At 43.1% G+C, this 16,948-nt stretch overlaps 1 protein-coding gene across 1 annotated transcript in view; it reads right to left on the reverse strand.

The window, feature by feature from the left end:
• sdk1a (sidekick cell adhesion molecule 1a) overlaps positions 1 to 16,948 on the reverse strand; it is a 281,598-nt gene that overhangs the window by 115,550 nt on the left and 149,100 nt on the right. The window contains exon 5 of the mRNA XM_064315729.1: positions 4,965 to 5,098. Within this exon, the coding sequence (XP_064171799.1) occupies positions 4,965 to 5,098 (134 nt within the window). The remainder of the gene's footprint in view (positions 1 to 4,964; positions 5,099 to 16,948) is intronic.

Consider the following 16,948-nt stretch of genomic DNA (forward strand, 5'->3'; position numbering starts at 1 on the left):
TAACAAAAAGGAAGACTGAAAGTCTTGCTGCGGTCTCGCCACAAACTATCCGACCGCACGCTTTCTCGTGAAAGCGGCGTGCTTGTAAATCCACACAAAGCCAGGCATTATCGAGCAAAAAAAGCACAACAAACCGGAGAGCCAATTTGTCATCTAAAAAACCTCACATCAATCTGGTCTCAATGATGAGTCTATCTGAACTGAAAGCTGAACCTTGCCCTCCAGTGAAATGGTTGACAGTGAATGGCAGAACGCGTGACAGAGTCAATGACACTGATAGATGACAGCGCGAGATTTGCCGTGAGACTCTGAACCGGAGGGGTGCCGTACTCAATTCCTGGAGGACAGGTGTGTGTCCTGTTCCAACCAATTACCTCCGCGTAATTGGTCCTATTAGTTCATTAGCTGTATAGCACTTTCCACTGCTGCATTTACCAAAATGCGCTCCAATATGAATATTTGAGTACCCGGCATATGTGCTGTCTTGAGCTGTAATGTATCATTTTAATAAAAAAATGGCTAACTGGGGAAAGGCCCGGGTTAATCAAAGCAATTAAATGCAGTGGCTGGAACAGAAGTCGTGGACTTCTAGGCCCCCCATCCCCCCCCCCCACCTCCCCTAGAAGGCTGAGGCCCGTGTTCTGCCAGGAAGTGAGAAGTAAAGAGGAAAGCTGGACTGAAGAGCCGCAGTTTCTTCCTCCTTTCCAACTCCTGCTCTCTGAGGGACAGAATTCACTACCTGTTCCAGAGAGAACTTTCCCCCAGGAACTCCCTTAAGCACAGGGAGAGGATGACTTATTTAATAATCTATTTAAATATTTATTTTTCTCTGGGAAAAGTGGGAGTCCTCCCCCAGGAGGTGGTGAGGGGTCCCCTGCCCAACACCCGCTGACCGCTACGTGTTGGCACGGCGCCCCAAAGCGCAGACGCTTCCTCGCTCCTGCCCCGCGCCGTCTTTCAGAGCCCAGATTAAATATTCATGGCGCCATATGCTCCTTAAGATCCGCCATAATTACTCACCGCCTGTCGCCGCTCCGCTACCGCTAAGGCCCCCCTCCGTCCTCCCCCGCACGCCTGTCCTCGACGCTGGCTTGGGCTCGCCGGACGCCTCGCGGCTCCGGCCGCCGGTGGGATCCGGCAGCCTCTCTCCCCGCTGCTTAATTTGCCCCGTGGAGGATGGTGTCAGCCGGCTGTCTGAAGCCACCGCTCACGACGTTAGCGTAGCGCGGACACCGAGGGACGGGGTCCAAGTCAGCCGAACGGCTGCGCGGTCGCCACGGCGACGCACCGCACTCCCGCGCTACTCTCGCGGACGGAAAGGTGCAGGAGCAGATCCCGCTTTAGGCACAGTGGTCTTGAGCTTGAGACAGTGCTTGAGTGAACCTCCAAGCAATATATACTAGGTGAGCTTTAAGGTACCCTGCCAAGATGATGAATAATGGAAGGATGTGCCCTGCTTTATGGCTCTGAAACACTGACCCACACATGTCTGCTTTATTGATGTGCGGCACCTTTGTTCTCAGACCCACCGTACTGGAAAGTACTCGGGGCAAAGTTTTTTAAACCGCCACCACTGGCTTTAGGAGTGGATGATGATTCCGTAGTGCACTTTTTTTTTAAAAGGGGGTAAAACTACATGTCCAGCTGATTGCAATGAGATTATAATGATTAGCATTAGCAATTTCAACAATGAGGTTTTTTATTTTTTACATTTTTTCAAGTCGCTTTCTTTCAAACGTTTCAGATGTCCCGTGGTGCCAGGGCCAGTTCAGTCCTTGCGAGAACTGATTGTATGCTGCATGATCCAACTCAAGAGTTTCTATTCATAATTCTTCAGCAAGCAAACCAGCCACTGATCATGCATCATGTGACTTTCATAATCAGTGGTTTGATGGCTTGACGGTCCTTAACTACGCTTTTCAAATCAAGAGAAAGTCAAATGGACGGAGATGAATAGATGTCCAGGGGGGAAATTAAGTACGAGTAGAGCTTCATTTACAAGTTCGGTCAAAAGAACTGCACCAAATATCATGAAATCCTGTTTAATGTGAAATTCATAGCATAATTATGAAGCATGTCCCAAATTTGAAAACCTCAGTGAGGGACGTATAGCCCCACTCAGTTGAAGCTCATTGGGTCTCATGACGCTGTATGATCAAATGACGTAATTGAGTGTCATATACGACTGTTGCTATGGGGGGTCAACCCACACAATGCCCACAGCCCAAGGCAGGTGAGAGGTGGAGGGACCCAAGATCACAATTTGAACCCCAAATTGACTGAAGCACGCAGTACATATGCATCATACTGAAGTTACATATAATGAATGAAATATACCCAACATGCACTAAACAAGAGTGAAGAGATCAAAATGGAGGGTGATCACGGCAAAACAATAGTAGCAGTAGTAAAGCATTCTAGTGTATGAGGCTGAAAATTATGCTTTCTCATTCATCCAGTCAAAATAACAAATCACAGACTCAGTGTCGCATTTGAAGAATGGAAAATAAATGCAAATGAAATGTGTTTTCCTCCAGTAACCTTGAGGCCAACACTCAAACCTGACAGAGAAGCGTGCGGAACAAAGTGTCGCGTCTCCTTAAAAGGGAAAGCACCATTTGGGGAGTGCTCCGGTGGACCCCACTGCTGCCCGGGACACAGTAAAAAATGCCTCTAAAAAAGGCCCGCGGGTGCCGCGACAACCTTTTTAAGTCCGAGGACGGGGAGCGTCCATCACACCTCGCAGACGCCGTAATCAAACCCGGAGCTAACTGGTCATTCGGACGGAGTCATCTCTCTCAGAAGAGCCTGTCAAGGCTGTCAAACGCCGCGCAGTTTTTCTCGCGGCGTTCTGTCTGGAGGGTTTTCAGTCAAGGTCAAACGACAGAGCAGCAGCTTAGGAATGACATTCGAAAAAGCGCTCAGGGAGGCCCGCCACGCTCATCGGTCACCGCCTTTTATCTGTCGATATTTCGCAAAACCCGTCTAACGAGGGCGTGGAAAATTCACCTCCGATTTCGAACGGCAAAAAAAAAAGTCGGTTTTCCAGCTCGCATCTTGAAAAGAATTTCAGTTTAGTTCGTCTGAAGCGTGGACATTCGGGCAGTCAAGTGATAATTGCCAGTTTAATGATGGAATCATTAAACAGCCACTTCATTACTGCTGTCCGGATCAAACATAATAATAAACTAATTGCGAGGAGCACAAATAGTCACCATACCCTGATCAGCAACTCAAAACTCAAGCAACTGTGCGGCATGCAAAATTTTAAAACAGTAAAATAACAGAACAATGTCCCTCTTTAATTATCTGTGACATTTAAGAAATGCTGTGAAAAGCGAAAAAATGCTCAAATTGATACATTTCATATGCTTCAAATAAGAAAAGATATAATTGGCTTTATGATACTACTGTTATATTTCTCTAATTCGTTCAAGAAAATAAAAACCATTAAAATTATGTTGGAAAGCCTATTAAAATAGCCGAGCCTGCATGACATTTTTAAATTGTCTGTGATTTGTCTCTCTCTTCGACTGTCGCAACGACGATGAAATAAAAGTGTCCGGTGGGAATCCGTTAAGCACCAGGCGTTTTTGGCTGACAGCCCCAGCACTGAGGCAGAGAGGAGAGAGGCGAGGACACACCTGTCGAATCGCGTGAGCCAGCCTTTTTAAACGGGGGCCAGGATCGCCTCACGAGGCGGGAGAGGAGATGAGGTTGGTCACGACATGTTTGCACATTAATAAAAACACAACGTCTGTGTCACAGACACTGAAATTCAACTCATCAAATATGGCATCAGTGAACATTTCATATACTAATACTTTTAATTATATCGTATAATGCACTGTCATGCTATTGCAATATATTCAGCATTTACGTACACATACAGTATGACACATTCACATAAAATAAATCTTAAATCTATTCACGCTGTTCTGTTAAAAAAAAAGGTTGGCATCTCTCAGCTCTAAATATCTCTCAAACCTCTCTCAACACAAGCATCTGCCAAGCTCTAAACAGGTGGTTCTCAGTCAAGTGAAATAACACGCCCCTGGTTCCTACTGTGTCACTTTCAGGATTGACATCAACCTCAAAATAAAGGGCCTAAAAGATCCTGCATTCTCCAACCACCCTCCTCTTTCAACACATTAATAAAACATATATTCAGTGAAGAATGGAAAGTAGATTTTCTGTAGGTTTATCCTCCACGAAAGGGGCAATATTTCACATGCCCATTATAGTTAAACATACTGCCTAATTGGAATAATTGGAGATTACATTTCTTGCCCTCCGTATATTAACATTCAATGTAATCAAAGAGATTCAATGTAGCAACCTCCCCCAGACGATTTGTCTGAAAAACAACTTGTACGTCCAAGCTATTACTCGCCCTGGAAAAATATTTTTCAGAGGGCCTTTAAGGTGATCTAGTCCGTCTATTTAAGTGTATTCCTTTTAGAGCTGAGAGTACGTAACAGCATAGGTCTGGTCCACTTGGCACAAAGAGAGCTGTAATTAGCTTTGCTGAGCTAAAGGCTGAAGATCCCCCAGCTGAGGGAACTAATCAGACTGTTATTCGGGCTCCAGGCTGCGATGCCACTTTCTGTAGGTGATGCTCGTGTGTTCGCTCACACGTCCGCACCGCGCTATGCACAGTAAGTACATTCTGGGGAACTGAAGCGGGTCAAGCTGGGAAATGGAATTGAACTTCAGTAATGACACCTGTAATGAGTTACAATTCGTTTCCTCAACTGAAATGGAAGTGACTCCAATTCTAGTACAAAGCCACAAAAGTTGAAGAATAAACCAGCAGTAGAGCAGCATCCCCACCCCGAATTTCCAAATCTAAAAAACACGGTTCTACTTCCTGCCCTCGGTCAACGGCTGAATTCTTCTCCGCTCTTTTGCCAGCGGGAGGCTTGAACTGCCGTGCCGCGAGGAGCGTGCCTCTCTTTACTCACCCGCTACGTTCAGGAAGATGGACGGGCTCGTCTTGTTTTCCCCGTTCTTTTCGTTGACCGCTTGAACGTAGTACCTCCCTGCGTCGGCCGCGGCTGTCGACATCACCACCAGCTGGTTGTCCAGTGTTATGGCTCTGTGCGTGACGAGGGAGAGGATGTCATCCATTAGTACGCAGGCTAGTGGGGATAAGCAACAAACCTGAACTGGCATAAAAATACAAATGCATTGCTGGTAGTGTAGAGTCACGGTTGGATAATGGTATGGTAACTGGGCTCGTAATACAGTGGTGGCACGTTTGCACTGCCATTGAATCCTTGAGCAAGCCACTTAACCCAAACTTCTTCAACAAATATATCCAGCAGTGTAAGTGGACACTGAAAAACAATGTGTGTAATCAGTGCAAGTTGCTGCTAAATGTAAATGCAATATTGGCATAACCAAAGACACCCTGTTTTATTCACTTGATACATTTTTTTTAAATTTCACAAGATAAACTCCTCCATAACTTTGTAAATGTATTGAATGGACAACTGGAGTCCCTAGTAAGCGACTTTATTTTAAGGTGCACAAACAATTTTACAACAAAAGTGCATCCATCACTAATAAGCATAGAGAAGAGTTTCTTCTTTATAACCAACTTTGGCCGATCCAACATCATTCAATGCAGGTAATGTTTATGCGTCACAAAGGCTAACTGAAGTGTCATTGCTATAGAAATGAAACATGGTGAGTCAGGCCATTCATGTCTATTTGTAGCTCTACCTGACATCCTGACGTGGAATAGAAACAAAAACATCTTGTCCTGGCTTTAATTAATCCTAGCATCAGTGATGAATCATCATTTGTCTTTCAGGCATTAGCCACATGGGATTTTTCCTGTTTGCTTCAACACTAGAACCCTCTCTTCTACAGTATATTAAATGACCAAAGATGACCTAATGAAATCTCATAAAAATAGGCCCTTGAGGAAGATCTATAAAAAGGTGTTTTATGTTCAAAGAATCGCCTAGATTTAATCAATATCACTATGACTAACCATTGTGTGTCAATTGTGTTTTTTGTTTTGTAGATTTTGGTGCTTTTCGAACTGAAATTGTGTTCATCAAGAAAACATACTTGCAAGTTAAATTTAAGGACCAATGCACACTGAATCTAGGAAAATGTGCATTTGGAATTAAACACAAGAGAAAGGGGTTTGGTTTGTAATTACAAGTCTACAACCAAAGACTGTTTCTGACTGGTCAGATGTGAAATTGTATAGGATTTCCTACCACACACGCCTCAATATTTTTCCACTTTCTTTTCCTATGATTCTTTGTGTGTGTGTGTGTGTGTGTTTCGTAAATCCTAAATGCCTTCTGAGTTTAGTTAAATGTCAATAAAATTATAAAATATGATTCACATGGACCAAACCCAGATGAACCGCTCAGCTGTTCAGTTTGGCTGCTTCAGGGGATGGCGCTAACACCAGCACCCTTTGTACTTTGACACTTGCTTTAATGCAATTAGACAACTGTCAAATTTAGCCAAGTGAACCTGCATGTAAAAGACAGTGCTTATACCATGATAAACAGGTTGGCTTTGACTCCATATTAATTTTCACTGAAGAAACAATAGCAGTTGCTGCCCGGCTATATTGAATTATTCAACGCCGGATTGTCAGCTTCCCATTTCTATTTTCTGGCAGATGATTAAACACGAATTAGCACAATAAAAAGTTATCCAAAAAGAACTTGGAGAGGAATACAGCGAGTGTCTGGGTTGTGTTGATGAGGATGCAGCATACTGTACAGCTTGGCTGGAGTTTTTTCTTGACACAGGCACATTTGGGAGATAACGGCAACCCTCGGTTGGAGTTGCCAGGGGCAGTTTTGGAAGGTCAACGCAGTCCGCCTTGATTAACTTTTAATTAAATGGCTCCCAACCCGAATAAAATCAGCCTTGGCCGGCCTCGGCGCATCTGGATCTCCACCGATCTTGCGCCCGGGCTCGTCCAAACGAATCCGACCGGAATACGTTTCGCCTGGAAAGGTTTGTGCACAATGGGACAGAGCGTAAACATTTTCCCTGGTTGGAGAGAAAAGACCCAGGGTGCCCTCAGTGTGAAGCACAAACTTCTTCTTTTTTTTTTTTTGATTATCTAACCTCGATTGAACTTCAGTTTCATTTCTTGTGATGAATGGGCAGCAAGGGACCAATGAACAACAGGCTTCAGAGGAGATAATGATCCCCTTTATCTTTTACCACTTGGAAGGAGCAGGCCTTTGATTACACATCCAGCCAATGAGATATGCCAACATCGTACTGTAAGGTAAAGTATGGTAGCGAGTGGGGAATTTTCAAGGAGAAGACCGACACAGATAACAAACCCTTGTTCCTCACTCCACAACGCAGTGACAATACCACATCACCAGCTGTAACATTCAGCCACAATATTCATCAGTGTCATCAAACCTGAAATTCACATATAATAATTTCAGTATTACCAGAGCCAGGCGATTTAAAAAAGGTTATGTCTGTTAGCAAAAATACTACCGAGGCCAGTTGTATTTCTGTCAGAAATATAATTATCAAGCTAAGATAATTTAAAATGGTTACTCACCTATGAAAAGGAATGATCAAGGACAGGTGACGCAAATAAATGTTTTTACTCTTAGAGAAAGAATTATGGAGGCCAGGTTTTTTTAAAAAAAGGCTGTTCCTGTTTGTAAAGGTGATGCCACATCAAAGTGATCCATACAGCTCTAGAGATGAGGACTATTTCACGCTGTCAAATTCCACCTCAGCACACTGCTCAAATCAGTTTTTCTCCTCCAAGTAATTATACTCATTCATGCCTTTGCCCCCACCTTCTTAGGATGACAAAAAAATCTCATTTGAAGTACATAATGAGACTCCCAAGTCTCTCAAAGTAAGAGCTGCATGCGTGGCTGGGTCCCTTTTAAACATGAAAAGATTGCTCTGAAAGACCAACGTTTGCCTGTTCTCATCGCAGCAACAGGCAAGTGACGGCAAGTAGTGACGTGGGAGTGAACTTTCATGAAACCGGAAAGCACTACATGGCACCATATGTTATCAGTAAGACACTGATTTGAACCAATCATTACATTTTGTTGTGGAGAGCAAAACCCTTTGATTTGTTCAAAGACTGACAGCCTTTATATTTCCACCAATTATTGGGTTTGTGAAGCCTCACTACCATCAGTAACAGCAAGCGTGTAATAGTCAGAATCGATGTGCACTCTGGGGTACGACGCCAAGCCTATCCCTGCATTCTGAGGCATTTGGGCTTTCCGTGCCGAAGCAAACTCCGCTGCGGATTTCTCAAAACCCACCGGAGTACGATTCATCTGCGTGGCTCCGCGAGCTGGCTCTGTGGGATCTACGTGTACACATCCCCTACTTCCAGTGACTAAGAAGTGTGCCTAGTTGGTTCAAATAGATCAGAAATTTGGCACATTAATAGAATAAGAAGCAGGCTAACAAAACGTAAGCCCTCCATCTGCTGGGGTGGTCTCCTGAGCCTTACGTTCAGTAAAGCCACCGCCGTCTCAGGAAGTTCCAGCCGATCAACGAATCACGTGGCGCAACAGTCAATCCTCGCAAGGGAGGAAGGAGTTGGCGAAGATTTCGGCTGAGGGGTTGTTTTGTCTGAGTTTGGACGGCTCCTCTCGCTTGCCCTCCAGAACTAAGCAGCTGCCATTCGGAGGGGACGCTCGTCCACATCTCTGTCATTCAGCGGCAGAGCCCGAAACGCCACCACAAATCTGATTCAGTCGCAGTTCACTTCTGTTCAATATCGATGGAAATAGCCCGCTTTCATTTTCTGAATGCGTTTTCAAGGCAGACCAGGGTTCTCAGACTCAAATCCCAGAGGGCCATAGTGTCTGCTTGTTTTTGACGTGTTCCTACACTTAAGTGCTTAATTCAAGTCACCAATTGCCACAGGAAATTTGCATGAGGTTTGCATGAGGCACAGTATTCCACAGAACCTTGTTTGCGAGGCCTGAACTGGCTGTCGATGGAAAGACAACCAAAAAACCTGCAGGCACTGTGGGCCTCCAGGGCTGAGGTTTGAGATCCCTAAGGTTCACCATGCAGTTAGTAGTCCTTCAACAGAGTATCTTCCTCAATTGAAATGTATGACATTATTTTAATTTTTTTAAATAAGAAAGTATTTTCTTCTTTTCTTGTATTTTTATTCACATGACCCATAGACCTGTGCCCGTATTACAGAACTATCTCTGAATAGAAGAGTTGAATAGAAGAGGCTGCAGAATCAGGCTTCACTTGACGATGTCTTCACCTTATCAGGTTAAAATGCAAAACACATTCGTAATCAGCACTCTGACTCTGAGAAGCTTCATAAATTTGCGCCCTCATATATTAGGTCAAAGCTTATTTCGTTATATAGTCCATTTAAAAAAATGCAAACATAATGCAGTTGTACTAAAACCTTAATCACAAAGCACAATCTAAACACCACAGTGAAGGCTAGCGTTATATTCTATTAGGCTTTGAAAAACTGTTCCATATAGCTTACATTTATCAAAGTAACTTGTACCTGCTTTCACGACACGGGTTTACAGGATGCATGCTTTCATTTGCTGCCATAAATTACTTTTTCAAAACAGGCTCACAGATCTAACTTGCGTGACAAGGTAATTAAAATGTCAGCAGCTAATACAATGTTCTTTGCTCCACTGGAGCAGAATGCACAGCATTGCCCTGGTCTCTCTTTACATTGTGATATATGATGATGATAAAAAAAAATATTCTCCAGAAATGTGGATAAAACACTGTTCTTACGGCAGAGAAAACAGTGACTTTTCCTGGGTCTCCGTGGCAGTAAACAAACATTACTGCATGTCTTTTTTTAAAGCACTCAGTCAGGGGAGAAAATACTTAAATCCTGGAAAAATGAGGCTGGATATTTCTTAAAGGCCACCTTCTTGGTCTTGGCTTTGATTTGCACTTCCAACCCAACACTTTTCCAGAAACAAATTTTCAAACACATATTGACTTGCTTCAGTCAACAATAATTTGACAGAACAAATTCTTCATCATCTTCTTCTTCTATTATTATTATTGTTATTATTATTATTATTACTATTATTATTATTATCTCTGACAAACAAGACTTGCTCATTTTGGTGAATTCTTGTGAAGAGAAAAACAAACACTGCAACTAACACACATTTAATTCTGAGTCAGTTGTGACCACGAATGTTGATTTAACTAATTAAATCAAATGAATGCCAAGCTCCAACTAAATAAATGTGTTGAAAGAGAAGGTTTTAAAAAGATTACTTAAAAAAAAGAATTATTTTACTCAAGAGTACCCATCAGCACCTTTTTGAAAAATCAGCTATTGTATGAATATTGGAAGGTCATTTCAATGGTCTCTTCTGAACAGGGCTGAAATCTGGCAAGAGGCTGATGTGGAGCCTCTTGGTGGAGGGGGCAGAACAAATGGCAGAGTGCTCAAAAGGCCCACGTGTCCTCGAGATCAAACCGCAGGCCTGAGCCACGTCCCATCAGGGCCTTGGCGACCGCTAGCATGTGGCTAAAATACAACAGCACTGTGTTTCTTTCATTCTCATACTGTGCCAGAAATTAAAGGAAGTGTACACTAAGCACTAATCGCATGTCTTCTACCTGGGCACTAATTGGACAATGTTGTGAAAATTGACCAGATGAGCTGCAACAGATCCTATTTGTTCAAATCCAGTAAATTTGATGCCTCAAAATAGAAAGTTTTGAAGAATCACCATTGTCACCCACAGCTTCTGATGATATCGCCTCAATATATGTATCAAGAATCATCGGAATCTTGTCTCAAATTCAGCCAATAAGTCACACTGCAGTTAGGCTGAACCCAGACCGTTGAGACAAAATTCAGTTGAGATATTCCCCCAACATCAAACACCATAAGCCCATCTCTAATGTTCACATGTGACTGAAAACCTACGCTGGCATGTGGACAAGGACAACCACAGTACATCAAGCACTACAGTACATGTTTATGTCTTCAAGCTTTCCATAGCAGTCAAAACATTAGTTAGCATCCTTGAGCAGCAGGAAATGGAATTTCACAGGGGAGCATTGTTTTATTTATAATTTGACTGTTTATCACTGAGCTACTCAGAACTTTTTAATGATGCTGGCTCCTGGCTTAGACTACTGGTATCTCCACCGAGTGTTTTTAGCCAGTCAAAATCTGAGCATGCAGTGCATCTTTGCCCCAAGGACTAAGCTTTTGGAAGCGTTGCAATAAGCTCACAGGTGTCAAAGCCTCCTCCGGTAGACTCTATCTGAGACTCATAAGCCTTCGATCACTGGTCCTTACTACATGCCAAAGACACCACTCACTTCGTGATTTGGAAATAAATTGTGAGCCTCTCCACAGGATCCCCTGGCCACATCCAGGCTCAGGATTTGATACGGGACCATGGGGAGCATCACTGCACCAGAGGGCAAGTCATTTAGCTGGATATATCACCTAAATCAGAAAGTTTTCCCCCCTTAAAAAAACCATTTTACAGGCTGATATTCTACAGTGAATAAAATCACTTTTTATTTATTTATACAGATGGTGTATGATTCATGCAGATGGCTGATGCTTGACTATTTAGCTAAGCAGAGTGTCCACCTGGGATTCAAACCCACACCCATCTGGTTACATATCAACTTCTACTAGCTACTGCACCTCACTCCTGCCAAAATTATCCACTGCCTGCAGGTTCTTGTGTGACAAAGCAGTATTGACTGCAAGGAAACTATTCCTGTCGCACAGGAAGTCCAGATGTAGCTTTTGCCATGCATCCCTTTCATTATAAGGCAATAACCCTGGCTATCCATCCATGAAGGAAAAAGATGTGTCCAGGTACTATATCTACAAATGTACTATACAAGCACAGACATTTGCAATCCTTTTATTCCCTTTTCCTCACTTCTCAAGATAACAGCATCACATTGCACTGAAGGAGCCGTCACTTGTTCAATTTGAGAAATAGAAAACATAGGGTATTGTGTACTAGAACAGTAACATTTTCTAGGAATACTTCTAGATAGGAGCAGTGTAAAATTATTATGAAGTACATGACACCTTCATGAGAACTACACAAACATTCAAAAATGCCAGTTTGAATAACTGTAAATAGGCATACAATGTGTTATTCCCTCAATAATTCATTTGTTATGAAGATCCTATGAAGTTGTAATGCAAGTATTTTAAAAACCAGAATTATTCAAAACATCCTATGCCAGAACATCTCCCTCAGATAGATTTATTCACCAATTAATTTCTTATACTGTTTGTTTAGAATAAATTGACAAAAGGCCAGCAATGCAATTTCCTACTACAGAAACAGGAAACAACGAAGAATGCTTTAATTCAGCCAGAGGAGCATTAGTGAGGTCCGGCACTGATTGGGCGATTAGGCCATACACAAATCCTCACATACTCTAGCTGCAGCATCGTGAATGACCTGCAGCAGCCCCACAGTGTTCTTGGGAAGACCACAGAAGAGGACATTACAGTAACCCAGTGTACATGCAATAAATGCTTGGGTCAGTTCTTCTGAGTGTGACCTTATCAGAAAACCTCTAATTTTGGAAATATTTTTAAAGAGACTTTAGTAATTATGTTGATGTGAAAGCTGTTTTAGTAATTATGTTTATATGACCTTCAAATCAGCATCTAAAACTACACCAAGGTTTCTGACCCATTCACTGCTCCTCAGGGAGAGGGAATCTAAGTAAACAAAGATTTCCTGTCTCTGTGCCTTTGGACCGAAAACAAGAATCTCAACTTTAACCTTGTTAAAGTTGAAGAAGTGTTTGGGCCATCCAGTGGTTCATGTTCTCTATACATTTGGTGCTGAATCTCATCAAGGTCTAAAGAATTTACAATGGAAAAACTTTCCTGACCACCTTCAGTGACACTAAAACATGGTGAAGAGGGAAACTCAAATTTCTGATCAGGGCAAGATTTAGGAATGCTGTGCCTGATACGTGTCATTTTGTCTTGAAAGGCAGAACATTCTTCACACAGTTGTGGAGAGAAGGTTGGTGAGGCTAGTGAGTGAAGGGTTTAACAGATCAATAATTGTTGAAAAAATAATTTGTGCATTGTTGCTATTATTACCTATGATCCTTGAGAAGTTTGATGGCCAAGTGAGTTTAATTTCCTTGTTGTTGCTATGCAGACTGGCCTTGTAAATGTCATAGCGAATATGAAACTTTCACCACTTGTGCTCAATTTTCCTTTTCCCCAGGGGCCTTATTGGTTCTCTGACAAAATGTTATTTTTTACTGGGGCAATGCTGTTGATAATATTTTTAAGCAAAAATTAAAATTACCCAGCAGATCATCATAGGATGGCATGAAGGGCAATGTCAACTTGAGAAATGGTTAATAAAAATTTAAGCTGAATTTAATATACCGTCTCTTAACACTTCTGTAACCAAGAGAACCATGTTGCTCCACAAAACATGGTAGAGATAAATTCTCAAAATTCTCAAAATCTCAGTATGATGGAGACCAGTCTTCACAGTCGGCTTTACAACCAAAGCTGTAACCCCTGACTCCGTAGCTGCAGGCAAGCCCGAGGCTAACTGGAACTCACACCAGACTTGCCAGGATCTCCCACTGTTTATGTTCTTCCTCTCTGTATTTAAATAATAATCTCCTCTCATAATTATCTTTAATTTAATACCCTTTACTGCATCTATTGACCCCCATAAGGCGATGGTTGTAGTCTTTTAATAAATTATTTTTGGCAAGCCTCTTTTCCGGTCTCATGATATACCTAAAGCAATCTAAAAGAGCACTCGCGGCCTTTTAATTAAAAAGGTGACGGTCTTTATTAACAACAAGAGCAGACTTTTTTTTTTTGTTGAGCAAGTGAAATATTCCCAGAGGTCAGACTGGGACAGCAAAATCCCACATTGAGATTGGACAGTGGGGAAACATTTTATCCCACACTCAATCAACCCCCCCCGAAGAGTCTCTGGAACGTGGACTGGGGGGAAGGGGAGGGGGTGGGGGGTAATTTAAACGTGACCACAGCACATAAACAGTGAAGCGTACAGGCTGCTCGGAGCGCCCACATAAAAAGTGAACAACAAATCAGACCAAAAAGGAAAACCATTTGTTAGACTTCTTTGCAGTGCTGACTACCATGTAACTATTGTGCCATGCCCCGAAAACTGCAACTTCAGTAGAAAAGGACGGCAAAAGAAATCAGCAGGGCAGGACCAAATTCTTTCAACGTCTGACTGCAATAACAAGCACAGCACTCTCCCCATATATATTAAGAACCTCAGAGCAGGAACGCTGATCTAGGATCAGTTCAACGCATAACTGATGAGGTTGAGACACAAACTGGGTAAACCTGATCCTAGATTAGAACCCCAATTTTAGACACTGTATTAATGCAGGCAGTGATTTCATACAATGCACTAACCCTCGGGCTGGGCTATATAATGATATAGGAACGCGGACGCTCGCCTGTGCATTTTTTGATGGATAACGTGGCACCAAATTAATTTCCTCAGAACTCACTGGCACTCCGTTCTAAATCAGAGTAACAAAGAAGGTTCTAATTGGACCTCTGAAAATTCTAAATGTCAAAACCGTTAAGGCCACTGCGCTAATCGGAGGAGAGCAATTAGGGGCTCCAGCTCAAAGAGCCGCTGCCAAATCACAAAGTGCCTTCCGCGCTACTGTGCCGCGACAAAAACTGGGCGATCTCACCCGACTCGACCCACGTGTACCTCCGTACTTTGTTTCTTTGCAGTTCTGTTCACCTGGGTTTCTCCCTTTTGCATCATGAATGAAAGCGCAAACCGCTGGGTTTGAGCGAAACCCAAAAAAAAAGCGACTTTTAGCGTGGGTGGATTATTCCACCTCCGCGCGAGGAAGTAAACAGCCTGGCTCAGTGCGAGCAGCCGGAGTCTCTGTCGTGCGCTCCTCCAGGGTGGGGAGTTCTGAAACGCTGCAGCGTCTTTTTCAAGGCTCGGGGAAAATGCATGAGACGGAAGATAAACAGACGCCGCTACACACAGGTGGGCTTTGAGTCTGCGCCCTTCCTCTTCAGAGGCCTCGCAGGCATTCTGCAGATATCTGGAGCAGAAACCCGCTATAAAGCGACTCTGGGCTCAGAGAACGAAGGAACCGAGAAACCGAGCAGAGGACAAGCGCACCTGAACAGGTTTAGGACAACCGCAGCTCGGAGAGCACCTGGGAATGCTTTCATTATTAAAATGCAGGCTGAGAGACAGCGAAGCAAGGGACATGATGTGTGGTTTGTGCTACATGTCACGCAAATGTATGCACATATGCAGCAAGTTCACTTGCCTTCGGTATTTCTCCACGTGCAACTGCAAGAAATATTAAATGTACTGTCATTCCTATCACTTCAATACTATTCATTGCTCACACTCAGGTGTATTAGCATCCCATCATTTTGGAATACCATGGACTGCAGACATGCTAATGTGGATGTGTTCATGGTAACATTGGCATAGTTTTTCACCTCTGACAGCGTAAAAAAAGCAGTAATTTTGGGTCAAAAAAGCCAAAAGGTGGAATTGAAAACATTGCTTTGGTGTGCATTGATTGAAAAACCAAAATCTTTTTAAAATTAAAGTGATAAAATTAAAGATTCATATCTTCGCAGATGCAATTTTATGCATACATGAATCCAGAAACTCCAGGATCCACATATGAATGCTACTTTACCCATAGGATGATCATGTAAGAAGATCTACTGTATATTTCCTCCTCTTCTGGACGGCGGGTCTTCAGTGATGGTTTCTGGGATGTTTACTGTGTTTTCAAGGATACCATTTTTATGCTCATTTATGCTTCCTCAAAGTGACCCTTTTGTCATCCATTAAAGCCTTATCTGAGGGCTGGTTTTTACCTCACTTTGATGACTAATGTCTGGAATGGCCCATAATGACGGGGTGCTGATTTCCAACTCCTGAAATGAGAACTCGAAGGCTTAAGAGTAACTTTGGAGCACATCACATGCTTCTTAAGTGTCTGACTAATGCGTGATGGTCAATCCAAACATTTTCCCAGGGTGCCATCTCCTCATAAATCTGCATGTTCTCCAAATCATGGCACCCAGTCCAGTGCTCCTCTCTCCCCGAGACCAAGCCTCCTGTAGGTATGATGTCATCACCAGCTTCCCTAGCAGTCGTATTGGTGTGTGACCGAGTGGCACCGGTTCCTTGAATAAAACTGCCTCATAGTGCCATAGTTTGGCCCTAGAAGAGCAGCGCTGCGGCAACATTCGATACAGCCGGAAAGCGGGTGACGGACCTCACTGCCGTAATTCAACCGGAACGAATGCAGCGGGGGTTTTACGGAAACCGCTTGTGAGAGCAATCGTGCGAATTTCTCTCAGAGAAACACCAGGGCTTGGGGAAACGCACCGGAATGTGAAAACAGCAACGTCTCCCTCCGCGCCCGCCCTGTGTAACCACCGCGGGGGGGGGGGGGGGGGGCGAGTCAGCGCCTCGTTAATAATGTAACGAGGTCTGTGCCTCGGCCGCAGTCCTACAGGGAGACTCCGTGGTAAAGATGCAGGGAGGCAGGTTCCCGTCCCAGTCGAACAGGAATATCGTTACAGCCTGTACTCATGTTCTACAGTGCACATAAAATTTCTTCTTCAATATTGTCATGAATTTACATTTTTTTGTACTTGTTTAGCACACGGGAAACTTGCAGGGCTTACAAGAACATACACGAGCTTCAAGGCTCTCCTCTCAGAGTGAAACATTTCTGGAAAGGTAAGTCCATACAGTGAAGTGCTATTTAAAGGAATATAAAGTTATTGCGTTCATAGCTGAGCTGAATTAGCATTAATATACTGTTTTTTAACACTTTAAAATTATTTGACCTGCTCTGCATGCAAAATCACACAAAAAACACAAATATGATCAGAAATGGCTACATTAAGAATAGAACT

Source organism: Anguilla rostrata, chromosome 17 (assembly GCF_018555375.3).
Source record: "Anguilla rostrata isolate EN2019 chromosome 17, ASM1855537v3, whole genome shotgun sequence".
NCBI classification, from domain to species: Eukaryota; Metazoa; Chordata; class Actinopteri; order Anguilliformes; family Anguillidae; genus Anguilla; species Anguilla rostrata.